The sequence below is a fragment of the Ptychodera flava genome, chromosome 7, assembly GCF_041260155.1.
Source record: "Ptychodera flava strain L36383 chromosome 7, AS_Pfla_20210202, whole genome shotgun sequence".
Classification (NCBI taxonomy): Eukaryota; Metazoa; Hemichordata; class Enteropneusta; family Ptychoderidae; genus Ptychodera; species Ptychodera flava.
In genome coordinates this window covers 32,703,910-32,731,658 of record NC_091934.1, presented here as the reverse complement: position 1 = coordinate 32,731,658, position 27,749 = coordinate 32,703,910, and the positions used below count along the sequence as shown (strand labels likewise).

Sequence of the window (27,749 nt, the reverse complement as noted above, 5' to 3'; positions counted from 1 at the left end):
TTTGAACTAAGAGTCGGACAGAGGTAGTCGGGTTAGGTGGTGAAATCTCCGATATACATAGGATATTTACCCACAATTTAACAAAGTATCGTCCAGTATCAGAGTTAAAGTCCTAAGTCGCCGATATTTATCGGATAAATATCCGTGATTTCGTAGACCCAGCGTGCCGACACCACACAGTGCAAGTAAATCTAGGATCGTCTGGTATCGATATTAGCCTAGGAGTCCCAGCGCAATTGATATTTATCGGGTAAATATAATATCGGCGATTTCTCAGACCCGGCGTGCCGAGACACAGTAGGCAAGAAGTCATTCCAGTATCTTGTAATATCAATATTACCAGGTATAGTCCCGAAATTGCCTATATTTATTGGTTATATATCGGAGATTTGGCAGACCACGGTCCCTTCCTGTGTGGAGGGACCGTGGGCAGACCCAGGATGCCAAGATAAGAGACGCTTTGTGTAGTTTCGTCTTCGAATTTTAGAGTCCCGAAATCGACAATATTAACAAACCGGCGATAGTAGGCTAACTCAGCATGTCAAGATACGAACCGCATTGTGTATTATCGTCTTGTATCGGTATCAGAGTCCTGAAATCCCTTATAAAACAATCATCATGAAAGAATTAGAACATAGCGTTGTATCTTTTACAGATTTTACATGTAAAACTCCCCCGACCTTCTTTAGCCACTGACTGTCTTTGAAAAAGCTGTTCTGTGGGAAGACGGTAAAAGCTGACTCCGTTTGTTCTTCCTTGAGTGATTTTTGCACTCAACTGAACAACAGTTAATTATTTTTATGCTACTGAGCATTAAAGAGTCGTAACGTGCAGAACTGCACTCCTGCAGTCATAGAATCCAATGCTGTGGTAGGCTGTCACACACGTTTGTGTTTTGCCGATGACGTCACGCACACTTCTCCCATGAGCCCTTTCGCGCCCATTGGATTCCGAGCTCATTTCCATATATGTCGTCTACTTCAAAGTCTCCTTTCGTCGCGCCGTAGTCGTCGGCGCGTGCAATTATGTTGCAAATTTGAGCTGCATTTTACTCAAGGGTGATTTTGGAAGGGATAAACGGTCAAAGTCGCTGGACTTAGGTTTCCCTTTAATGACCACATTTCCCTGCCCCATCAAGACTAATACTCCTATTACAAGTGGGGACTATGTTATTGTCAATGACTTGTTGAGTAAATGGTTGTATCACAGTATTCGATATATCTAATTCTGTATTTTTTCCATTTTATATTCTGAATAAATACATTAAACATATTTCACTGTCTCCAGTATATTACATTTAAGTATTTTCACTTCATGCACTTTATCCCTTTCACACATGTTCAAATATCTGACCAGAGAACATACACTAAATAGTCCAGGATGGGAGCTACAGTGTCATTGACGCCATTTTTAATATGTTTCTTGAGTAGAAAAACATTTGACACATTTCAATCGCTGATCTACTCTGCTCAGTTATACAATGTATAAATTTTAATCAAACAAGAAATCATAAAGAATGTTTAATTCTAATTCCTTTATTTTGCAACATTGCGAGACTCACCCCATATGAGTTCAGAAAAATATACTAAGAATGCAATTTTGACACACACACACACACAGAGCAAAATGAGCTCCCAATAATAAATACCCCTTCTCCTAAAATGAAGAAATCACCTAGGCCTCCATAAGCTTATTTACCGGTATTGTTAAAGGCCCCTACCAAGTGTGACATACATTTTTACAATATTACTTCATCAAAACAGGGAGACAGTAAGTAATTTATGTATTAAAATGTAAAGTTTTATCTTTGTTTGAATTTCAGGGTCATGTAACAGTACCACTGGTCTTTTCAACCGCAGCGGCAGTATGTGGTTCATTTCAGTTTGGATACAATACTGGTGTCATCAATTCCCCACAGATGGTAAGTCAACTACTGACAGCAAACATGTCATAAAACTAACAAGATGTTATGGTACTGGTATTCAACTGTCAATCACATCTGTTTGTTGTTTGTACCTCGTATTTTGGGACAAGCTGCGAAAGTTTTGTGTCTTTACTGAGAATGAGATGTGACATGGTCCTACCTATATGCTGTGATTCACTGTTCAAATTGTGTGACTTGCCAACTTGCTTATATCGTGCAATAATGAAAGCCTCCATCGTACTTTTGGTGAAATGCAATCATCTTTTAGGAAAATTCCTGTATGGGTCTGCATTCACCACCAAAGTGCTCTCTGGCCATCAGTTCTGATGAGGTGTACTTTTAAACTAAGAATTGAAACAGGGAGACACTCAAAGATTCCTTTGGAAGACAGAACTTGTGTGCTCTGAAAAAAGTGCAGATTTGGAAGATGAAGAACATTTTCTATTGAAATGTCAGCTTTATTATACTGAAAGGCAAACACTCTTTTCTAAGGTCAAATCAACAATCACAAACTTAAGGTAGGACACACCTTGGGGACATATATTCAGACTCTCAAACTTTGTCATTTTTTATCTGATCTACCACTTGTAAAGCGTTTAGTGTAAGAAAACTTTTCATCGTTGTAGTTTTTGAAATCAAAAATTTTATTTTACTCCATAGAGTTAGCACAGGAATGGCAGCCATTTTGAATTTCAAATATCAGTAAATTTTGGGTAATCTGTTTGTCTTCTACCAAAATATGCACAGTGACCCTCGATTTTTATTCTTGATTTTCAAAGAGAATGATTGAGATATCCTTTGAGGAAAGTTAGAGCAAAAATTTAAGTCTTTCACTTTCGAGGCACTTACTACCTAAAATGCATTTCATCTGCACAGAAAATTTCCTGTATTATTGAAAACTTATGTACAGTACAACAACTCATATTGCCAAAATCCAGAAAAACAGAAACACTCATTATAGCCTTCCAACTTCTTTATCATTTTTACCTCACATTTGGTTATACCAATGTGAGTTTATCGTATAAGCTGAAGTCAATGGCGTCTGTATGTATGTATGTATGTATGTATGTATGTATGTATGTATGTATGTATGTATGTATGTATGTGTGTACGTACAGTATGTCCGTCAACATCAAAAACACGCAAACCGCTGCACATTTCAGCTTGGTATTTGGTGTGTGGATGCATCCTGGGCTATAGATGGGATTTTGTTCAAATGAAGTCTGCATTGCCAAAATTATGCAAATGAGCTTACAAAATGTGAAAATGGTCAAGAATTAATATCTCGAGAACCGCTGTTTTGATTGCTTTGAAAATTTGTGCGCAAGTACCTTAGGTGAACCTTATACAGTTTTTACCTTCTCGTGTCTATTTATAGACAGAGAAGGTATTAGAGTTGAAAAACCAGTATGCTGGTGTCAACTACTTCCGTCTGTCAATACTTCCGTCTGTCAAGATCCGTTGACGTCATGCCATTGTGATGGGTCATATCATAAACTGGTGGGGGTGTTCATGGCTCAGGTTGAGGTGTGGGAGAACGATTTTGAGCTGTGACAAAAATCAAAGTGACTTAGCGGCATAGCCACAGTGTTAAGCCTTTCTCCAAGGTTTCTTGGTTGACTACGATCTATTACAGACTACTGAGCTGACGTTAGGGGTACTCACTTTGTGTTTGCTCACTCTGTGTGCGCTAGTGTTTGGTACTGAGTTGCGTGGATATCCCCTCATGGCCTCACGTGATATGGGCCTGTTGGACAATCTGCAGATGATCATAATATTCATATACCTAGCCTCTGAGTCCGAAAACAGTCACTGTGCAAGCCTGTCGGCATTTTCCTTGCATTTTTTCTCATTTAATTTAGCAAAATATCAGCTAGTACCTCTATATTTCAAGATAACTCTTTCTTCCCAATCGTTTCCTGGAGTTTCAGAGTCATATGAACGAAAATAGTGAAAGTTTTAGACAGGAAAATCGGACGTCGGCCATGTTCAATGTTTACAGTACAATCAGAAGTTTATGTGGAGGAAATAACTAACAAACACTGTTCATGATACCCGCCCTCTAGAGGCAGACCTTCCTATATGAAGTACCACATTTGATGCTTGTGGAAAGCTTTACCACACAAAGGAGCATTTAAACTTTTAGGAACTGACAAATTGAATAAGAAGGTATTCTGAAAATGTCAAATACTGAGGAAAAATGCGCAAATATTCAAAATAACAGGTTAACTGACTGGTCAGCTATAAAAAACAATGAAAATGTTTATGATCAAAAGTTTTTGAGATGCGCACATTTTAACAAATACAGAAATTATTAACATTATAAATATAAGACCAAACTATTTTTTCAGGGATGGGACAGGTTGGAAATTAGGGGTGAGAGACAAAGGCACTCCTATTGTTGCATGTGGATGCAGCCACACCATTTCATTTACAGCATACTTTAATAATATTCACTATGTTGTGTTCAAGTTCCATATTGTACTGACTGTCATACAAGGATAACATAAGTAAATCAAATCAAATTAGAAAAGGATCAATGCTGTTGTGTGGATTTTGCTGAACATGGCTGATTTTAATATTTCGCCCTATATATTTGATATCCAGCAAAGGCATATTTTGATGTAAAGTCAAAATTAACACTACATTGCTGACAATATATGTTACCGTTTCTGCATGAACTTTTCTTTTTAAATTATAGTATAGTAGTACTTCGAACAGATTAACATATTGTGATGTCAACCCATGATTTTACATCACAAAGACTGTAATTCTGCCAATTTTTTTTGTTTTTCAGTCATTTTATAAATTTTGCACTGCACAAGATGATTGAACAAATTGCAATGTTTGAATTTGTAAACTCAAGAATAAAAATCCTTTGGTCACAGATTAAATTATTTTTTGAAAAGAAATTTACTCTTAGCATATATTCTTTACAAGGTCATGTATTTCAAGGAAAATATGCCAATTAAAAACAGTAATTTCTTCACTTTCAATTTTTTTTCAATACTATGACAATTATCAGCCATGAGGTTTTACAAACACAAGACCAGATAAGCGTTTTCCATCATTTCCACAGGACTCTTTGGAAAATCCATTAAAAACAGTTAAGGTGGTTGGAAAGGCTAGAGCGTCAGTTATAAATTTCAACAAAACTATTAAATATAAAAGTAGTCAACATTCTCTGTGGAATAAAAAAACTAGACATTTGGGCACAAAGGCATTGCAGAGTTATAGCCTGTTAAAACTTCTGAAAAACTGACCAATAAGAAGAAGTTGGGGAGTCCTTAGTGTATTAACTATGGTAGAGGTCCCCTAGCTGTTGATAAAATGTTTGAAAAGGGAAAGTCATTATTTGCTGTTTTTCAGGAAAGTTTGACAAGGTGGTGCTGGCATTCAGAGTGAGTGACTGCTATTGTAAATGCATTTTTAGATTCTTTGAGTGTCAAAGAGGTGTCAAAAGTGAGATTAACCAAAAAACTGCTCTATGACTTCAAAAGAGGATGCAAATATGGCTTGTTTTCAACATTTTTGACAGAATAACAGTTTTCCTACATAATTGTATACAAATTTAATCCAACTTTGAAATGAGATATGGACATGGAATTTTTACAGCCTATTAACAAGGTTACAGATAAGATTTGTACGGCACAATTTTCCTGTATTTGAAGTGCTTTTTGAAAAATCACATTTTGAAATTTGAAAGAATTTTTAATAATTTTTTGATATATAAACCCATGTAAAATCATAAAAACAAATTTTATTTACAAATCCTGCCGTACAAATTTTACAATAAATAGTGTCAACATATTTATAACTAATTTGGTAATATTAATACTATCCAATTATTATTAAATTCAAATATGTAAAAAAAAGTGAAAAATTAAATTTTAATATTTACTGGTGTCATATTTCAAAATCATGGCTGCAAATATACAATTTTTATATTCTTTGGAGAAAATATTAACTAAGGGAGTTATCCTGAAAATTTGAACCAAATATCTTGATTCTAACACTTGAAACTTGACATTAACTCTGAGAAAAGAATTGGTGCAAAAATAGCCTTTCCAACCACCTTAAAAGTGACTTAAAATGATCACTAGGTATACCGTATATTTAATTTACAGATGCCAGGTTGTGTATTTCACATGCACTCAGGTCAGTAGGGAAGTGCGTCATTACTATTTTGGACTGTTAATTCTTATTTCTGAATTATTTAACTTTTTTCCACATTGAACTATCTTTAGGCAGTTTATACTGTAGCTTAGAATTTTTTTGATTGATGTATTTAATCATCTTTTGGGTTCTTTGGGTCCATATCCCACCTCATGGCCCTACATCATCAACTATTTACCAACAACTCCATGCCAACAACCAATTACCTGACCTGGCCACACATTAGAGAAGGTACAGCGTCATTGACGGTATTTTATGAATATTGTGAAGATATCTTTAATTTTGTATTTTTACTGAATCTTTTGGTGATTTTTTTCATTTTCAGTAAAATTTCTTCTCTGAAACCGCCAGTCCAATCGCTCTCAAATTTGGGTTGGATCTTTGCGAGGGTGTTACTCTTCTAATTTGTTGAAATTATGACAAAATTGAGAAAATTACTATTTTGGAGCAATTTTGTCATTTTTAGTCAAAAAGTCTTAAACAGTATTTTCTTTTTAAAACCCCTGGACAGACAGCTTTTATACGGTATTTGGTACACAGACGTACAGAGATGGCAATAGTTAGATATGTGGAAATTGTCCTGAAATATACAAATTTGTATTTTTAAGACAATATTGTCATTTTTGGTCAAGAAAACTTGTTCTCAAAATTACTTGTTTGATAGCTTTGTAATTTGGTATAAAGTCCTGAGGGATGTTATTAGATAAATTTTCTGCTCAAAGTCTTGGGAAACCCCCAAATTTGTATATTTTAGGTATTTTTGTCAGTTTGTGGCCTTAAATGACCTACACCAACCCAGGATATGTTGTGAAACAGTTTTGAAGGCTGTGAACATAATTTTGTCATATTTGGTATCAATTTGTAGGAAGATTTGATCCAGAAAACAAAGCTGAGGTGAATTATTTCATTGCTGACCAATTTTAGCAACTTTTCTATGTAAGACATACAGGAACTGATGAGGAATTTGGATCCAGGATAATTCCTGATGTTGAAATCACCGCCCACAGTGGAAGGCATTTCACCATCTGTAACTAACTTAAGTGCTGTTTACATTAATGATAACACTCATGGCATTAACTAAAAACTCCCCAAGGTTGTAAATTCATTTCTTGTCATCTAGCGTTATGTAATACCGAGGGATGGAACATTTGATATTCAGGAGGGGGTAGGGTCCAGAAGATTGATGAGGTAGCATTACTTTTTTTACCAAATCCCTTGTACATTTTTTTACCCACTGCCACCTTTTCTTTTCATCAAACCTTCTCTGTCTATTTTTTGTTGTTGACATATGTATTTAGGATCTGCTTGTCCCATTGCTATAGAAGTTGATATGCATATTCCTAAAGATGACCTCCAGTACCTAAGTTGGAGACCTTATTTGCTTTTGTCATTCTTGTTTTTCCTGGTTTAAATATTTCTTGAATGGACCAATTTAAACCGAATGTGAGCACACTGTCCTTGACGGTATTTTTGTCATTTTGCATTGCGATATCCAAGCTGCGTTCCCTTGTTTATGTTATCCAGGTTTCTTTCACAAGGGAATGTTGCCTTTTGCTTGAAAATTCAGGGGGAATTCAGTTCTGATTGAGGGGGAAAGTAATGATTTATGCAAATTTAAAATTAACGTATGCAAATATAGATTTTGTTCAAGGTATTAGCAAATTAAGGTTATAGCATTGATCAAATATCTAATAAAAGACAAGTTTTCAGCTTTACCTCATTCCCTTGCAAATAGGAAGCTTTTATGACTTGACTATGGCTACACACAGTGGATTACATCAACTGTATGATGTTATATGATATGATGAAGTTGAATGCTACTACTGTATAAGAAGGGGGAGTGTAGAGAGCGCCCTCAAGTGACGGATCTTTCAGTCTACTATAAAGACTCTGTGTCAAAATCATAATCTGGTATGTCCTGGAGGAAACACTGATTATACTGTATAACCCTTTTCAATCCCCCAGGAATTGCTTTGTGTTAAATAAAGATATATATTATGTTATCACCATGGTTTGGCCCAATCCCATCGTTTTCTATGACAAAGATGATTCTCTGTACATGGAAATAGGCCCGGGTAAAAGTAATCTGTACAAATTATCATCTACATAAATGTGTTGTCAAAGGGAAAGTCGTGTAACTTTGTTGATTTTTTTCACATTTTTTTAATGTCAACTGCAGTTTCTTGTTCCCCTCCATAGCATGTTGAGATACACAGCATTCAGCATGTCACTTACTTAGCATGTACATGTGTAGACTGCATTGTTATTGTTGACAAGTGAGTCCCGGTCTGGACTAGAATTCAAACACAAGCAATAACAGTGCATACTACATGTTTAGACACTATGTTGACAAGCTAAATAAATTGCTTTTTGGATTAGCACTGTGACAATAATTTGCAGTCAAAAACCTCAATGACCTTTGACCTGAAATATACATATTTGTCCATAACTCAGTAACCACAAGTGGTACACCCTTCATATTTGGTATGATGGAAGACCTTATGACGCCACATACTATACCTCATTAATTATGCACATATCTAATTTTAAGCGAGCCAATAGAGCTAGAGGTCTGATTTATGGTATATAGGGATAACTTAGCAATACAATTTTTTTGACAAAATGTCACGTGACCTCGGTGACCTTTGACCTGAAATATACATATTTGTCCATAACTCAGTAACCACAAGTGGTACACCCTTCATATTTGGTATGATGGAAGACCTTATGACGCCACATACTATACCTCATTAATTATGCACATATCTAATTCTGAGCAAGCCAATAGAGCTGGATGTCTGATTTTTGGTATATAGGGATAACTATAGGATAGAAATTTTTTGACCAAATGTCATGTGACCTCGATGACCTTTTACCTAAAATATACGTTTATGTCAATAAATAAGTAAACACAAGTGCTATGTCCTTTATATTTAGTAAGATGGGAGACCTTATGACAACACGCTTTACCTCATTAATTATGCACATATCTAATTCTGGGCAAGCAAATACAGCTAGAGGTCTGATTTTTGGCATATAGGGATTAATTAGCAATACAATTTTTTTTTCAAAATGTCACGTGACCTCGATGACCTCTGATCTTGATTATACATATATATGCATAACTCAGTAACCACAAGTTCTGTACCCTCCAATTTTGATAGGATAGACCTTAAACCCCGGTGCGGGGTATGAAAGACCCCTAACTCATCGAAAATTCATAATGGCGCTTGAGTGACAACTGGCAACAGCAAGGTAGACCGCTCCGTGAAAATCAGCCGAAGCGATTCTCAAACAAACATTATTGGCGTACCATGAACATAGAGTATTTCATAAACACGCAGGCCATACAGGTATCCGCAAAGTTTCACAAAGCCTTTTATTAAAATTACGACGATTGGGGGAAAAATCGCTTTCGTAACAAAGGAAATGGCCCCCAGGGAACAGTCGTTCCGCGATTCAAATAAATGTTGTTATGTAGGTCATTTCCCCCCACACTCATCATGACCTGAGTTCATTAGTCTAGAACATTCTCAAGGTCACTGCCCTTGATGACCTAACAACCTTGAATTCAATTAGTCATGTTTGGAATGTTCTGGAAAGTTGATTAGTTGTGTAAGGGAGATAATTTTAGAACAGTAATTAGCATGTCAATAAAAGTTCTAGATTGTTTCTTATATGCCTTTATAAAAGGGACGCGCACAGCTTCCAGTCAGACTTTTGGGATCGTGTCTCTTGTGTGTTACTAAACTCCAGCAGTAGTCATTCTCAAGACTTTTCAAGACCTTCACTGTCAACGCTGGATTTATACTGTGGACTTTGTGCAGCTTCAAGCCTGCAAGCCAAAGGACTGTTCATTCATCCGACTGACTGTTACAACTCTGAGACTGGAGCTTTGCCGTCCCAGCTGAGATAAGTAGTCTGTACACTTTTAAAGCTTGTACTCTGTCCCTGACTTAGCAATTAGTTTTGTTTTCGTAATAAATTTTGTTTAAACGTAAACTGCTGAGTTCACCCTTTTGTTCGTTTTCTCTGCACGTAACAAATTGGGGGCTCGTCCGGGAGACGAACATTTTGAGCCGTTTGACAACATTTTGCCTACCTTTTCAAAACTACTGTATACTGTGAACTCAGCAAAATTCAATCATGGCGGAATTCAAGCCAGACGAATTTATGGATGACCTTGATCAGGACACATTTAATTCCCTCAGAAAAGACAACCTCATAGCACTGGCCAATTTCCTTAAAGTAGATGTCAAAAGATCTATGCGCAAGCGAGAAATACAGTTCAAGATTGCAAAACATTTAGTTAATTCTGGCCATTTTGAGGAGTCTGCCTTAAAAGATTATGAGCCTGAGTCTTCCTTCGAACTCAAAAAATTGGAATTAGAAATACAGGCAGATTTCGAGCTAAAAAAATTGGCATTAGAAAAAGAAAAAGAATTACAAATGAAAGAAAAAGAATTACAAATGGAAAAGGAGAGACAGGCATTAGAAAAAGAAAAAATACAAATGCAGTTAGAAATGGAAGAAAGACAGAAAGAGAGGGAATTGGAAATGAAAGAAAAAGAATTGCAAATGGAAGAAAGACAAAGGGATAAAGAAAGAGAGGAAAGAGAAAAGGAGAGAGAATTGGAAGAACATCGACTACAGTTAGAAATGAGACGTTTAGAGCTTGGACAGTCGGAAAATTCTTCCCTTCAGACAAGTTTGACATCACTAAGCATTTCAGGTTAGTTCCCCCTTTCCAAGAAAAGGATGTTGATAAATATTTCCTCCATTTTGAGAAAATTGCTCAGAGTCTGAATTGGCCTAAGGAGTCCTGGTCTATGCTTTTGCAGAGTGCTTTGGTGGGTAAAGCCAGAGAAATTTACATTCAGTTGTCAGTAGAGCAGGCTTCAAATTATGATTCTGTGAAGGAATTAATTCTCAAGGCTATGAGTTGGTGCCTGAAGCTTACCGTCAGAAATTTAGGGATTGTGAGAAGGTGAAGGATCAACTTATGTTGAATTTGCTTGAACAAAAGAACAACTGTTTGATCGTTGGTGCTCTTCTGAAAAGGTCAGTCAGAATTATGACAAATTACGACAGCTTGTTTTGATTGAGGAATTTAAAAGGTGCATTCGGAGTGACATCAAGACGTTTATCAATGAACAAAAGGCAGATACATTGGAGGTTGCTGCACGTTTGGCCGATGATTATTCATTGACCCACAAATCTTCATTTCTCAGCAAACCATCCCAGTCCTTTTCATACAGAAACAATGCAGGTAAATTTAACTCCTCCTTTTCATCCAAGAATTTTTCAAGGGAGAGTAGGAAATCAAATGACAACAGTTCACAAAATTCAAGTAACACTCCCACATCATCAGATCCCAAGTCTCAATCTCCTTCTGACAAACAGTTCGGTACACTTTCTTGTAATTATTGCAAGAAAGACGGCCATTTAATGTCAGAGTGTTTCAAATTGAAAAGAAAACCGTGAAGGTCAAAGTGGTCAAAGTGGATCTAAGCCCACCGGCTTTAGGTCTTCATCAATTCAATTAGAGTCTAATAATGTGTGTAACACATTTTCTGAGGTTAAACCCCTCTTATCCCCAATTAATGAGGTCAAGGTCAATTCTTCTCGAGATAGCATTGTGGGTATTTTCGAACCACTTATTCATGGTGGTTTTATATCACTTTCTAGCGATTTGTCTTCCGCTAAGAGATACTTGGGCGTCCAAATATCTTTTGTTGGCAGATACCCTGTCAATTTCTGAAAAGTCATTTTCAGGTTCTAAAGTTGTTATCAAGGGGTAGATTGTAATGACTATATTCCTGTTCCTCTCCATAATGTCTATTTGTTTTCGGACTTTGTTTCTGGACCTGTGATTTTAGGTTTTAGGCCTTTTTTGCCTTTTGAAGGGATTCACCTTCTCCATTGAAACGACCATGCTGGGGACAAGGTCATTACTAATCCACTTGTGACTGATAATCCTAGTTTAGATCAGGATCCAGAGCCAATTGAACAAGAGATACCCGATTTATTTCCTTCGTGTGCAATTACTCGAGCCATGTCAAAGAAAACTTCCGAGAATCAAAATACTCTCAAAAATAATGTCACAGATGTTGACTTAAATGACACCTTTCTCAGTCAGGTGTTTGACACGGATCATTCCGTTATCCCTCGTGGATTTGAAACTTCCAGTAAAACTTCTGCTGACCAAAGTCAGACATTTTCTAGATCAAATCTCATTGCAGAACAACACAAAGACTCAGATATTTTGTCTTTGTTTGACAGGGTAGATGATGAAGGTAAAACTTCAGATAGCTCTGTTTCCTATTATACAAAATCTGGTATTCTCATGCGTAAATGGAGACCTCCAGACGTTTTGGTTGATGACGATTGGGCTATAAAACATCAAATTGTGGTTCCAAAGCCCTACCATGCTGAAATATTGCGCCTGGCCCATGAAACCCCCTGGGCTGGTCACTTAGGAGTCAGGAAAACTTACCATAAAATTCTCAGTCACTTTTATTGGCCTCATCTCAGGCAGGATGTAGCACATTTCTGTAAAACTTGTCACACATGTCAAATGGTAGGAAAGCCAAATCAGACCATTCCAAAGGCCCCTTTACAGCCAATTCCTGCATTTCAAGAACCATTTAGTAGGATACTAATAGACTGTGTTGGGCCCCTACCAAAAACAAGATCAGGAAATGAGTACATGCTGACAATAATGTGTACATCAACTCGGTTCCCCGAAGCCATACCACTGAGAAATATAAAGACAAAGACTATAGTGAGAGCTTTAGTCAAATTTTTCACTTTATTTGGCCTCCCTAAATGTGTCCAGTCCGATCAAGGCTCCAACTTTATGTCTGGTATTTTTCAACAAGTAATGGATCAGCTAGGCATTAAACAGTATAGGTCATCCGCCTATCATCCAGAAAGTCAGGGTGCTCTTGAGCGATTTCATCAAACTTTGAAAAACATGATTAGGACCTACTGTTTTGACACAGAGAAGCAGTGGGATGAAGGAATTCATTTTCTGCTCTTTGCTGTTAGAGAGTCAATTCAGGAGTCTCTTGGTTTTAGCCCATTTGAGCTTGTATTTGGACATACAGTCCGTGGCCCACTTAAGCTCGTTAAAGAGAAATTCCTATCAGACGATGATGATTGTCTGAATATTTTGCAATATGTGTCAGATTTTCGTACAAAACTCTCTAAAGCATGTGAATTAGCCAGAGAAAATCTTGAGTCATCTCAGCAGTCAATGAAAACCAAATATGATAAAAAACACCTCAAAACGGAAGTTTGAACCAGGTCAAAAAGTTCTTGTTCTACTTCCGGTTCCTGGCAAACCACTCCATGCTCGTTACTTTGGGCCATACCTAATTGATAAGAAATTGAGTGATTTAAATTACATCATAATAACACCTGACAGGCGAAAACAAAAACAGCTATGTCACATAAATATGCTTAAGCCATATTTGGATAGGGATAATCCTACTATAACTCAGCCTGTCAGTGCAGTCAGTTCAAACCATTATGAAGATAGTGATACTGAAACTGACTTGAGTGAAAATACTCTAAACTCAAAGCTGGGCTCGGTCAAGCTTCAGAACTCAGAAATCCTGGAGAAGCTGGAGTCTACAAAGTTGGCACACCTCCAGCCAGAACAACAACAACAGGTGAAAGAACTGCTCCATGAATATAAACACCTGTTTCAAGATGTTCCAACGAGGACAAACGTCATCTATCACGACGTTGATGTTGGGGACAGTAAGCCTGTAAAACAACATCCATACAGACTGAATCCGACAAAAGCAAAATATCTCCAGGAAGAAGTCAAATACCTGCTGGACAATGACTTTATTGAACCCAGTAAAAGTAACTGGAGTTCGCCGTGCATACTTGTTCCCAAATCGGATCACAGTTATCGTATGTGCACAGACTTTAGGAAAGTCAACACCTTAACAAGACAGACACTTTCCCAATCCTGAGGATTGATGACTGCATCGACCGAGTGGGAAAAGCCAAGTATGTGACGAAATTTGACCTACTGAAGGGATTTTGGCAAGTCCTCTGACGGCTCGTGCTCGTGAAATATCCGCCTTTGTTACACCAGACGGATTGTTCCAGTACAAGGTGATGCCATTCGGAATGAAGAACTCTCCGGCAACGTTCCAACGGATGATCAACGACGTCATATCCGGGCTAGACGGGTGTGCAGCCTACGTTGACGACGTCGTCCTGTATAGTGACACCTGGGAGGAACACATCAAGCTCATGCGGAAGTTCTTTGAGAGACTGAGTAAAGCAATGTTGACTGTCAACCTTGCCAAATCTGAGTTTGGTTGGGCGAGGGTAACTTACCTCGGACATACTGTAGGACAGGGTGAGGTAAAACCTGTTGATGCAAAAATCAGTGCCATTTCAAGTTTTCCCATACCAAACTGCAAACGACAACTGATGCGCTTTCTCGGTATGGCTGGTTACTACAGAAAATTCTGTCCAAATTTCTCCGCAATTACTGAGCCTTTGACTAACTTACTTAAAAAGAAAGTAAAGTTTGTTTGGTCAGAGCAATGCCAACAGGCATTTGATATACTAAAAGCCATACTGCAAAGTGCTCCAGTGTTGTCTGCACCAGATTTCACTTTGCCATTCAAATTAGCTGTGGATGCTAGTGATACGGCTGCTGGTGCCGTTTTATTGCAAGAGGATAGTCATGGTGTAGATCATCCTGTTTGCTATTTTTCACGCAAATTTAACAAATCCCAGAGAAACTACTCTACAATTGAAAAAGAGTGTTTATCTTTGATATTAGCTTTACAGCATTTTGAAGTTTATGTTACTTCTTCAAATCAGCCAATAGTGGTTTATATTGATCACAACCCTCTTGTTTTTCTGCAGAAATTTAAAGGCAAAAATCAGAGATTGCTAAGATGGAGTTTAATGTTACAGGAGTTTAATCTTGACATTAGACATATCAAAGGCAGAGACAATTTAATTGCAGACTGTCTCTCTCGTATTTAGAACTTATTGTTGTTCACACTTTTAAGATTACATTTGTAAAAGAAAGATTTTCTTTGAAAAATTTTCTTTTTTGAAGAGGGGGTGTGTTATGTAGGTCATTCCCCCCACACTCATCATGACCTGAGTTCAATTAGTCTAGAACATTCTCAAGGTCACTGCCCTTGATGACCTAACAACCTTGAATTCAATTAGTCATGTTTGGAATGTTCTGGAAAGTTGATTAGTTGTGTAAGGGAGATAATTTTAGAACAGTAATTAGCATGTCAATAAAAGTTCTAGATTGTTCTTATATGCCTTTATAAAAGGGACGCGCACAGCTTCCAGTCAGACTTTTGGGATCGTGTCTCTTGTGTGTTACTAAACTCCAGCAGTAGTCATTCTCAAGACTTTTCAAGACCTTCACTGTCAACGCTGGATTTATACTGTGGACTTTGTGCAGCTTCAAGCCTGCAAGCCAAGGACTGTTCATTCATCCGACTGACTGTTACAACTCTGAGACTGGAGCTTTGCCGTCCCAGCTGAGATAAGTAGTCTGTACACTTTTAAAGCTTGTACTCTGTCCCTGACTTAGCAATTAGTTTTGTTTTCGTAATAAATTTTGTTTTAAACGTAAACTGCTGAGTTCACCCTTTTGTTCGTTTTCTCTGCACGTAACATGTCAATCATGCAGTGACGCGCAAAGGTGTAAACTGGTCAAACATTTGCTGTGCATACGAGAATAATTACAATGTAAACAAACCATGTACATGTGTATGCTAAGAGTTACATGTATATTGGCGTGCACACAGGATGAAAACTTCGTGGTTGTCATAAACTATTTTACCAACAAGTGTTTATAATGCAATGACATCGCGAAAGTGAGATGAGTCAGTACCGGTACAATGTATCCTTGCAAAAAGTGCGTACACTGTATTTTACAGAACTGCAGGCAGAGTCCATAGTTTACAATGACATCGAAACAACTAAATATTAAAGCATGCCGGTAGCCTCCATGATCATTCACGTCCATTCACGCAGATATCTCAGAGACGCCTGGAGCGATTTCGTTCAAACTTGGTACAAGGATAGTACCCTACCTCATACAGATGCACGTCGATTTGTTTCACAATGCGATCAAATTTGGCTGAGAGGACTTTTAGTTTTCACCTCCATAGACTCCCATGTATAAGGCAGTCCATAGACTCCCATGTATAAGGCAGTCCATTGACTCCCATGTATAAGGCAGTCCATAGACTCCCATGTATAAGGCAAAGAAAAATAAAAATTTAGTTTCTCATCATATTCATATTGCAAAAAGGATGCAGTGACACAGTTTTTAGTCCCCACAGATAAAGTCCAGGGGGCTTATAGATTGGGTCATGTCCGTCCGTGAGTCCATCCGTGAGTCCATCCCTTCACGCAGATATCTCAGACACTTTGACAAAATGTCACGTGACCTTGGTGACCTTTGACCTCGAATATACATATTTGTCCATAACTCAGTAACCACAAGTGCTAAACCATATATGGTGTGATGGGACACCCTATGACGCCACATATTGTACCTCATTAATTATGTGCATATCTAATTTTGAGCGAGCCAATAGAGCTAGAGGTCTGATTTTTGGTATATATGGATAACTTAGCAATACAATTTTTTTGACAAAATGTCACGTGACCTCGGTGACCTTTGACCTCAAATATACATATTTGTGCATAACTCAGTAACCACAAGTGCTACACCCTTCATATTTGGTATGATTGGACACCTTATGACGCCACATATTGTACCTCATTAATTATGCACATATCTAATTTTGAGCGAGCCAATAGAGCTAGAGGTCTGCTTTTTGGTATATAGGGATAACTTAGCAATACAATTTTTTTGACAAAATGTCACGTGACCTCAATGACCTTTGACCTCAAATATACATATTTGTGCATAACTCAGTAACCACAAGTGCTACACCCTTCATATTTGGTATGATGGGACACCTTATGACGCCACATATTGTACCTCATTAATTATGTGCATATCTAATTTTGAGCGAGCCAATAGAGCTAGATATCTGACTTTTGGTATATAGGGATAGACTATAGGATAGAAATTTTTTGACAAAATGTCATGTGACCTCTATAGCCTTTTACCTAAAATACACGATTATGTCAATAAATAAGTAACCACAAGTGATGTCCTTTATATTTAGTAGGATAGGAGACCTAATGACGCCACATATTGTACCTCATTAACCCTTTTCCTGCCGAGCGCCCCTGTCCGTTATCCTGCCAAGTCGGTCAAAACCGGCCCCCTTTTCTGTGTCTACAGAAGATTGGCTCTCCTGCACACTTTCCTGCCAGGCATTTGGCGGGAAAATACCACATTTTCGGGGTACGATTACCGACCATATACGTGTTAGACTTCAAAAATTTTTGCATGCCCGTATAGAGGGGCAACCACTGATGAGGTTGTGTCGAGAAAATAACGAGGTCTTGGGCGTTGTTTGCCCGGGGGACGTGCACTTTATGCCCTTTTCTAGCTTACTTTTGCGGAAGTAAAGCTCGTTCGCCGTCACGCACGTCCACACCGGGGAAACATCACCTCGCTCGTGAGTTAGTAGAAGACCCAGGGGTTAGTGCTATGGGTGCGGCAGCACCCTCAAACCTGTCCTGTTCCCCCTGGGTTGTGTCACTTGGCCACGTACTTTGAACGACTTGGAAGAGTCGCACAGTGCAGTCTGCTTTGACGTAGTGTCAACGACATAGCTTCGCCATTGAAGGAAAGCGTGTACGTAGTTTGGCCAGTTCAGTGCACACTTAGCTCGTTAGTGTTACCGTTTCCTAACAGTTAGTTGTGCAGTTGTTACTAAGGTGCAGTTTGTACCACCTTAGCTCTGGACAGTGCAACTGCTCTATGCACTAACCCAAACGACAGATGGTTGGTACAACGTCTACGTCGCTCGAGCACAGCCTCCGTTGGGCTGTGCCCTCCCACGTGTTACAACGCACGTTCATCCATTACTATAGCGTCCTTACGGATCTGCCAAAAACGAAAGTGGGGGTAAAAACAAAACAAACGAAAATATGCGATCATAGATAGTATTTTATTCGGGAATAATTTACATTATGCCGAACAATAAATCTCGGAGTCTGTCTCGACGTCCGAGTGCATGGTCCGTGTTTCAAAAATTACAATCAGGGTGGCAGATCCGTGTTACAAAAATTACAATCGGGGGAATTGTACAAAATAGTCAGTGTAAACAAAACAAACGAAAATATGCGATCATAGATAGTATTTTATTCGGGAATAATTTACATTATGCCGAACAATAAATCTCAGAGTCTGTCTCGACGTCCGAGTGCATGGTCCGTGTTTCAAAATTACAATCGGGGTGGCAGATCCGTGTTACAAAAATTACAATCGGGGGAATTGTACAAAATAGTCTGTGTAAACAAAACAAACGAAAATATGCGATCATAGTTATGTTTTATTCGGGAATAATTTACATTATGCCGAACAATAAATCTCAGAGTCTGTCTCGACGTCCAAGTGCATGGTCCATGTTACAAAGATTACAATCGGGGGGATTGTACAAAATAATCCGTGTTTCAATTTACAATCAGCGGGATCGTAAAGCACAAACAAACGGCACAACCGTGCTCAAATGTGATCATGGTCCGTGTTAAGAATACAGTCAAGCCACTGTGAGGCGAAGCTATCCCCTGTCCGTTATTTACGTCGGGTTCTCTTGCTGATGGGTGTCGTCGGGGCTGTGTGAGTAGAGGTCTGCACGCCAACACTCCTCTTACCTCGTTGCATCATGCGATGATGAAAAGCCGCAAAACACTCGCCCTCGTGAAGATGAACCCCGCACAGACTACATCCTTTGGACGTCTCAGACAGTCGTCCGCGGGCAGTGGTCTTACCCTCTCTGCTGCATACTTTACAGCATTTCTGCCGCCCCTCCAAACGGCTGACAACGCTGACAATGGTCTCGGTCAGGCTTATGCGGTAATCTCTGCGTAAATTTAGAACGGCCCTTAAAATTAAATCGCACCATGCCCTCGTCGATGGAGATCTCTCTACCCATCTTATAATTATTTACGCACCTGTCAACTATGGGCTCCATCCATGGATTGATTTTATAAAGGGGATCCTCCTGACACCGACGTCGGCGGCGTGCCTCATCGGGATCACGACGTGGATCGTTCTCTGGGTCTGCCAGATGAAAATATCGCATAAGCTGCTGAAAGCGACTGCGGGTAATCACAGTAGAAATACCCTGGTTTCTCAGAAATAGATCGCTAGACCAATAATCCTCCACTGATGATTTACGGTCGATACCCATGCACCTCTCGGTAGTCAGCGTTACGCCAGTATTTATCGATCTTTCTTGTGATATATCGCTGGTGGAATTTGGCGTATTTATTAGTCTCGTCCTTTGCCAATCTGATCAGTGTAGCTGGAATAAACTTAAAAAAGTAATCGATCTCACGGGAGTGGCTGGGCAAGGTGAAGGTCGGTCCTCTTTCATGGTCAAAATCGGTCTCCTCAAATATATTAGCATCGGTAGTTTCTGACATACGCCAGACAGGAGGGGTGTCGTCCTCCGCCAACACAGCAGCAACGTCATCATCGTCGTCAGAGCTTGCCTCACCTACATACTGCCTGTCATAAAAGTCATCGTCCTCTGCCGCATCCTCGTCAACCTCCGAGTCGGACTCAGCGGTGATATCACCGTCGTCTGGGCGTCTGGGTCTGAACTCGCCCGTAGCGGCATCAAGGATCATATCTGGCTCAAAATCAGGTGGGCTGTCCTGAAACGAACCCTCCGCACTATCTTTTTTGGCGGGGACATCGCAGCACACAAAACTATGGCAGGAGCGGGCTGGGCAGCCTCTGCTGATGACGAGGACTCAACCTCTTTCGCACTGGGCACAGGAACCTCTCCTGACGCAGGATGAGGGCTCATGGTGAACGCAACAGGTGGTGTCTCTCCCGGAGCAGCCGGGGGAGAACCAATGGCATCAGCCGTCTTGTTACTAACTGTCTCACTAGCAGCAGCAGACGTAGTCTCTGCAGATGTAGTCTCTCCCACCAGAGCAGATGTAGTCTCTGCAGGTGAAGTAGTCTCTCCCGGAGCAGCCGGGTGAGAACCACTGGCAACCGGTGACCCACCATCATCATCATCGGCAGAACGATCAGTCTTACGTTTACGCTTACCACTGGGTTTTTCAGCCGGAGATAGCTTCGCCTTACGGGCGCGTTTCTTGCCCGACTTCTTAGAACGTTTACTAGGGACATCACAACGATCGCTACCACTACCGCCCGGAGACTCTGCATCTTTGAGCTTCAGTCGTCTGCTCGCCTTCAGAAAACTTTTGCGGTCCGTCAAGCTCATGTCTGGAACAGTGTCGACAGACTAGCAGGTCCCACCCTTTTAAAGCCACAGGGAAACAAAGCCCTGGACATGATTGGACGCAGGGGTGTTTATATATGCAGCCACCTGTTATTATAATGGACCTACGGCAATCAGTCCACCAACCGGCGCTGACATTCCTACCCGTCATGTAAATTGCCTGTCCGTACCATTTGATATGCTAATAATACTCATTTGCAATGCAAATCCCTCGAGCACTTAGCATAACATAGTCAATGTCATTAGCATCTCAACTTGACATTCCGTCCAGCTGGGTACGTGGCATGCGCACCTGCCACCCAAGGACATTGATCCAAGCCCATGTTTAGTACGGGTGGGAAACCAGTATCTTTAACCTCATGTCCCTTCTAAGTACGCCTGCGCAGGGCGTATTGTCATCCAAGTCGGTGACAAGCCAACCCGACAGATCGCCCATTAAGCAGTAATGGACTGGCCGTCTCGTTCTTGTACGGCAACGAACAGTGCTTCAGCGGCTTGTTTAGGTCATAACCGTCGCCTGCCGAGCGGCTTACCCAACTAAGGCGGTCAAAGATGAAGGATGCCAAAATTGTCAACAGCTGTCTCGGCCTCGTCCATTGGGCAAACATGGCCAGCACGTCTACGTCATCAGCGGTGATGACGACCCGTCATTGACGCCCGAGTGCTTAAAACTCGGAATATACCGACAGGTACCTCTACCTGAGTCAGTCATACTACGGTATAACCAAACACAGGTCTGCCAACTCCCGTTAGACTCGGCGTTAGCCAAACTTCTCAGGGACAACATAGGCGTAACAAGTCGGTGAACAACGGTTCACGCACTAACACCTAACCGCAGCCGCCAAGTCGGTGAACAATGGTATCAAATTTTGAGGCCATGTTCGTGAATGGCAAGGCTGAGGCGGTGTGTTTCGTTGCACGGCTTGAACGTCTAGAGCCAAGTGCAGCCGACAACGTCCGACATCTGAGTGGGTAGTCTTTTCGAGAAGGTAACAAGTCGGTTAAAAGCGGTGGTTACCCTTCACAAATGTCGCTCAAGTCCGTTCGGATCAGTTCCATGTCAGAGACTAATCAAGCCGAGTCCGTCAAATCCGTCTGCACTTCCCATCGATCAGGACTAAGTCCGTGATTTTTGTCTCGCACCATTGGCAAAAATTGCACCGCCAGCTGAGGTGGTCTTAGGCGGTTGCCTTACAGATTAGCGTTGCTGAGACGGTCAATTTCGGCCGCAATCTATGTAGTGCCTCAGAGCCAAGTTAGCCCAAACTCCACTAGGATACGTCACCGTGCTAACCTGCCAAGTACGCTACTCGTCCCCCCCCCCAAAAAAAAACCAGTCCCCCAACGGGTAGGGGACTGGCTGGGTAGCTTCTGCACCTTTCCCTGTCGTTAGACTCCCTGTGAACCCATTTCAAGAGCAACGCCCTTCCTCGCCCAAAACCTGTCCTCGAACGACCCCTAGCGTGAGCAAGGGTTTGCTACACGTAGTTCCATCGACTAGGCAGGAAAGGGGGTACCAAAAAGTAGCCCGATTTCCATCGCCTTGGCAGGATAATGGCCGTGGCTGCTCAGATTCTAGCTACACCGAATTTCAAGCGGATTTTCACCGACTTGGCAGGAAAAGGGTTAATTATGCACATATATAATTGTGGGCTAGCCAATAGAGCTAGAGGTCTGAATTTTGGCATATATGGATTAATTAGCAATACAATTTTTTTTTCAAAATGTCACGTGACCTTGATGACCTTTGACCTCGATTATGCATATATATGCATAACTCAGTAACCACAAGTTCTTTACGCTTCAATTTTGATAGGATAATAGACCTTAAGATGTCACATCTTGTACCTCATTTATTATGCGCATATGTTTTTCTTGGCGGGCCAATACAGCTAGAGGTCTGATCTTTTTTCCCGATTTAGAACCATAACTTAGACATGCCTCTTGTTTCAAATTGGGAACAATGACATAGACCTATGTTTCCATAGATCTGAACATATACACTCCAGTGATACTTCTTAATGACCACATTTCCCTGCCCCATCAAGACTAATACTCCTATTACAAGTGGGGACTATGTCATTGTCAATGACTTGTTTATTTTAGCGATCGGTCATGACGTCACGTCGATCACATGTTTCCTACCATTTTCCTGAATGTGTTTCTCAGTCAATGTTTAGATCGGTAATTCGTGATTTCAACATACGAAATTGCCAGCTTCGGATTATTTTTAATGTTTATGTTAATTACTTTCTTGATGATTATTTCCACTTCGTACGGTGCCAATTCTGTATGTAGATATGGCGGTCAGTAGCCGAATCATTCTCGAACGATGACCCCGGAACTTAAGAGAATCAACTCAGCAAAAACTTCAGTACATCAACTCAACACGCTCCTGTTTTTAGGAAATTGATATTTTTTCCTTCTTTCTTTTTTCTTTCGCGTATTGCGAAGGCTGTACCTAAGCTTATAGTCAGAGCGTGAGTTGAGAGCAAACAGATTACGCAGATAATGGGAACAATAGCAACCGTTACCAACAGACTCATTATGCAGAGCCGTGCCCCAAAACGCCCACCCAAACTTGGCATTAATCCGGATCCCGGTCCATTTCGCCCCGGGCTTTAAGATGTCACATCTTGTACCTCATTTATTATGTGCATATGTATTTCTTGGCTGGCCAATACAGCTAGAGGTCTGATCTTTTTTCCCGATTTAGAACCATAACTTAAACATGCCTCATGTGTTTCAAATTGGGAACAACGACATAGACCTATGTGCCCATAGATCTCAACATATACACTCCAGTGATACTTCTTAATGACCACGTTTCCCTGCCCCATCAAGACAAATACTCCTATTACAAGTGGGGACTATGTCATTGTCAATGACTTGTTTTCCATTGAAATGTTATCCAGTAAATAAGTTTTCAGATGAGACAGTCTGGCGCCAACACAGGCCTTTAAGAAATTGAATATTATAGTAATCGGTATGCCCACTATGCTGAGTTGATTCTCCACTTAGTCAAGAAGTTTCTTTTTGTTGGTTTACATTATGCTAGTATAGAGCTGATGTGAAGACATTTCCTGGAATTTGTACCGGTAAATTGACTCATATTTCATGAGTCAAAGGGTATCAACACTGATATGATTGTGGTGTTCTGTTTTTTTTTAAGGTTATAGAAGATTTTATAAATGATACAAGTATGAAGAGAACTGGAGAGCCAATGCCACAAGATAAAATACAGTTCCTGTGGTCTGTCATCGTTGCCATCTTTGCCATTGGTGGTATGATTGGGTCTTTGTGTGCTGGTGCTGTGGCTAACGCCATGGGAAGGTATGTATCTAAGTGGCATTGGTAGAAATGATCTTCAGTGATTGGATCTTTCTTTGCTGCTGTGGCTAATGCCTTTGGACGGCAAGTATGTGGGAATGGAAGTTTTATGATGGAAATACTAAAATATGTCAGTGAGTCTAGACCGCTTACTTGTATGCTGTAATGTGCCATATTTGATATGTTGACTGACTGCACACGATCTTCATTTTCAGGAGAGGTGGAATGTTGTTCAGTGATCTATTTTCCATCATTGGCGGGTTATTAATGCTGCTCAGCAAAACAGCGTCATCTTATGAAATGATCATCGTAGGAAGACTTATAATCGGATTTTACTGCGGTCAGTTTTATATGTTTGGTGAAGATTTTCCCTTGTAAGATCTCACTTAAGTATCTAGCATGGACTGAACACCTTCAGTCTTACAAACACAGTTACAAATACATTTAAAATGAGTGCAACTGCAGATTGTAGATAGGAGAATGTGTATTACAAAATCAAAGAACATTGTCACACTGTATATGGATGTCTCTCCGTGAAGTCATTTCTTACAGGAAGTAAAATTTGAAGTGTAGAAATAAAAACTATTACCCTTTTCCTGCCGAGGGTGTAATTGCATGTGTACCTTCCTGCCAAGTTAGATCTTCATCTCACATTGTATGGTACATGTACATACAGGGTTGAGTACTGGTTTGGTTCCAATGTATTTATCAGAAGTAGCACCAACCAATCTGCGTGGAGCTCTCGGTGTTTGTCATCAGCTGTTTGTCACCATTGGTATACTTGTTGCTCAGGTACTTGGACTTTCTGAAATACTTGGTGAGTACCGTACAATACTGATCACTGTCGTATACTTGGTAAGTCAAATATCCATTATGGTGATCATAGGACTATCAACCCATTTCTGCAGTATTTTCATTCTTTTGCACCGTAAACGAGGAAACTATCGAGCATTTGTTTTTAAACCAATTTTGATCAGAATAAGATTCGAACTGTCTACAATTTGCTTCAAAACTACGAGCGAAGCACTGAGAAACAGGTTCGAATCTCGCGCTGACGTGCTTTCGAATTGAATGTACGTGGATAGCAACGCGCGTAGCAACGACAACGAAATAGTTTGAAAATGCACGCACACTACCTTATTTGGGCAAAGTGTGCCTGGGCTTGATACGGCAAATTATTGCACACCTGTAAGAGCGCCTTTTCCCATAGGTTTACATGGGTATGTGAATCTAGGTATATGATAATTGTTGCCATGGGGTGGTATACTTTCTTCGGGGAAGATGAATATTCCACATTGATAAACAATCATTAGCATAAAATTTCAATACCGAAACAATGCTCATTAATATAATTTGCATAAATTAATACTAATAGGCCCCGTATCTTGCACTAATTTCTTCTGTTGTGCTGGCTGTTGTCTGCTGGCCTGAAGGGCTGCCATTTGTAAATCTAAATATCTCTGTTCAAATTTTGCACAGCAGATCTGCTGTTCTAAGAAACAGTTGCATAGGCTGCGAATCAACCCTTACTTCATGAAAATGTTTCTGTAGTCTTGCTTCTTGGTCATAAGCAATTCCTATTCAATTTAAGGCATTTTATGGTTGTCCAAAACAGTGAACAAAAGCTGTTACTTTACATTACCAGTATTAATTTTTATTCATGATGACTCGTTTTAGATCTATTGTTTATCATTGCAATCTTTCTAAAGAGTCAAGGTCAAAATTTGAAGGATAAAAATACCATCTTTAAATTTGTACATGACGTAAGCAAGTGATCATAATGTATCATGTACAGTGTATCATATGTCATACATTTCATGTTAGATGCAATCTCAATTTTCATTTTATTAGTCCCCACGGACACCGTCCGGGGGGACTTATAGGTTTGGTCATGTGCGTGCGTCCGTCCGTTCACGCAGATATCTCAGAGACGCCTGGAGGGATTTCGTTCAAACTTGGTACAAGGATAGTACCATACCTCATACAGATGCACGTTGATTTGTTTCACAATGCGATCAAATTTGACCGTGGTAGAGGACTTTTTAGTTTTCACCTCCATAGACTCCCATGTATAAGGCAGACCATAGACTCCCATGTATAAGGCAGACCATAGACTCCCATGTATAAGGCAGTCCATAGACTCCCATGTATAAGGCAGTCCATAGACTCCCATGTATAAGGCAGTCCATAGACTCCCATGTATAAGGAAGTCCATAGACTCCCATGTATAAGGCAGTCCATAGACTCCCATGTATAAGGCAGTACATAGACTCCCATGTATAAGGCCAAGAAAAATAAAAATTTAGTTTCTCATTGTATTCATATTGCAAAAAGGATGCAGTGACAGTTTTTAGTCCCCACAGATAAAGTCCAGGGGGCTCATAGATTGGGTCATGTCAGTCTGTGAGTCCATCCACGTGAGTCCATCCGTTCACGCAGATATCTCAGACACTTTGAAAAAATGTCATGTGACCTCGGTGACCTTTGACCTCGAATATACATATTTGTCCATAACTCAGTAACCACAAGTGGTAAACCTTTCATATATGGTATGATGGGACACCCTATGACGCCACATATTGTACCTCATTAATTATGTGCATATCTAATTTTGAGCGAGCCAATAGAGCTGGAGGTCTGATTTTTGGTATATATGAATAACTTAGCAATACAATTTTTTTGACAAAATGTCACGTGACCTTGGTGACCTTTAACCTCAAATATACACATTTGTCCATAACTCAGTAATCACTAATGCTACACCCTTCATATTTGGTATGATGGGACACCTTATGACACCACATATTGTACCTCATTAATTATGTGCATATCTAATTTTGAGCGAGCCAATAGAGCCAGAGGTCTGATTTTTGGTATGTAGGGATAACTTAGCAATACAATTTTTTTGACAAAATGTCAAGTGATCGCAATGACCTTTGACCTCAAATATACATATTTGTGCATAACTCAGTAACCACAAGTGCTACACTCTTCATATTTGGTATGATGGGACACCTTATGACGCCACATATTGTACCTCATTAATTATGTGCATATCTAAGTTTGAGCGAGCCAATAGAGCTGGAGGTCTGATTTTTGGTATATAGGGATAACTTAGCAATACAATTATTTTGAAAAAATTTAATGTGACCTCAATGACCTTTGACCTCAAATATACATATTTGTCCAAAACTCAGTAACCACAAGTGCTACACCCTTCATATTTGGTATGATGGGACACCTTATGATGCAACATATTGTACCTCATTAATTATGCACATATCTAATTTTGAGTGAGCCAATAGAGCTAGAGGTCTGATTTTTGGTATATAGGGATAACTTAGCAATACATTTTTTTGACAAAATGTCACGTGACCTTGGTGACCTTTGACCTCAAATATACATATTTGTCCATAACTCAGTAACCACAAGTGCTACACCCTTCATATATGGCATGATGGGACACCTTATGACGCCACATATTGTACCTCATTAATTATGTGCATATCTAATTTTGAGCAAGCCAATAGAGGTAAATGTATGATTTTTAGTATATAGGGATAGACTATAGGATAGAAATTTTTTGACAAAATGTCATGTGACCTCGATAACCTTTTACCTAAAATACACGATTATGTCAATAAATAAGTAACCACAAGTGCTATGTCCTTTATATTTAGTAGGATGGGAGACCTTATGACAACACATGCTTTACCTCGTTAATTATGCCCATATATCATTGTGGGCAAGCCAATAGAGCTAGAGGTCTGAATTTTGGCATATATGGATTAATTAGCAATACAATGTTTTTTTTCAAAATGTCACGTGACCTTGATGACCTATGACCTTGAATATGCATATATATGCATAACTCAGTAACCACAAGTTCTTTACGCTTC

General features: G+C 39.7%; 1 protein-coding gene across 1 annotated transcript in view; it reads left to right on the top strand.

The window, feature by feature from the left end:
* LOC139137309 (solute carrier family 2, facilitated glucose transporter member 3-like) overlaps window positions 1–27,749 on the top strand; it is a 62,139-nt gene that overhangs the window by 22,928 nt on the left and 11,462 nt on the right. The window contains exons 2-5 of the mRNA XM_070705333.1: window positions 1,823–1,921; window positions 23,693–23,853; window positions 24,066–24,190; window positions 24,527–24,667. Coding sequence (XP_070561434.1) covers window positions 1,823–1,921; window positions 23,693–23,853; window positions 24,066–24,190; window positions 24,527–24,667 — 526 coding nt within the window. The remainder of the gene's footprint in view (window positions 1–1,822; window positions 1,922–23,692; window positions 23,854–24,065; window positions 24,191–24,526; window positions 24,668–27,749) is intronic.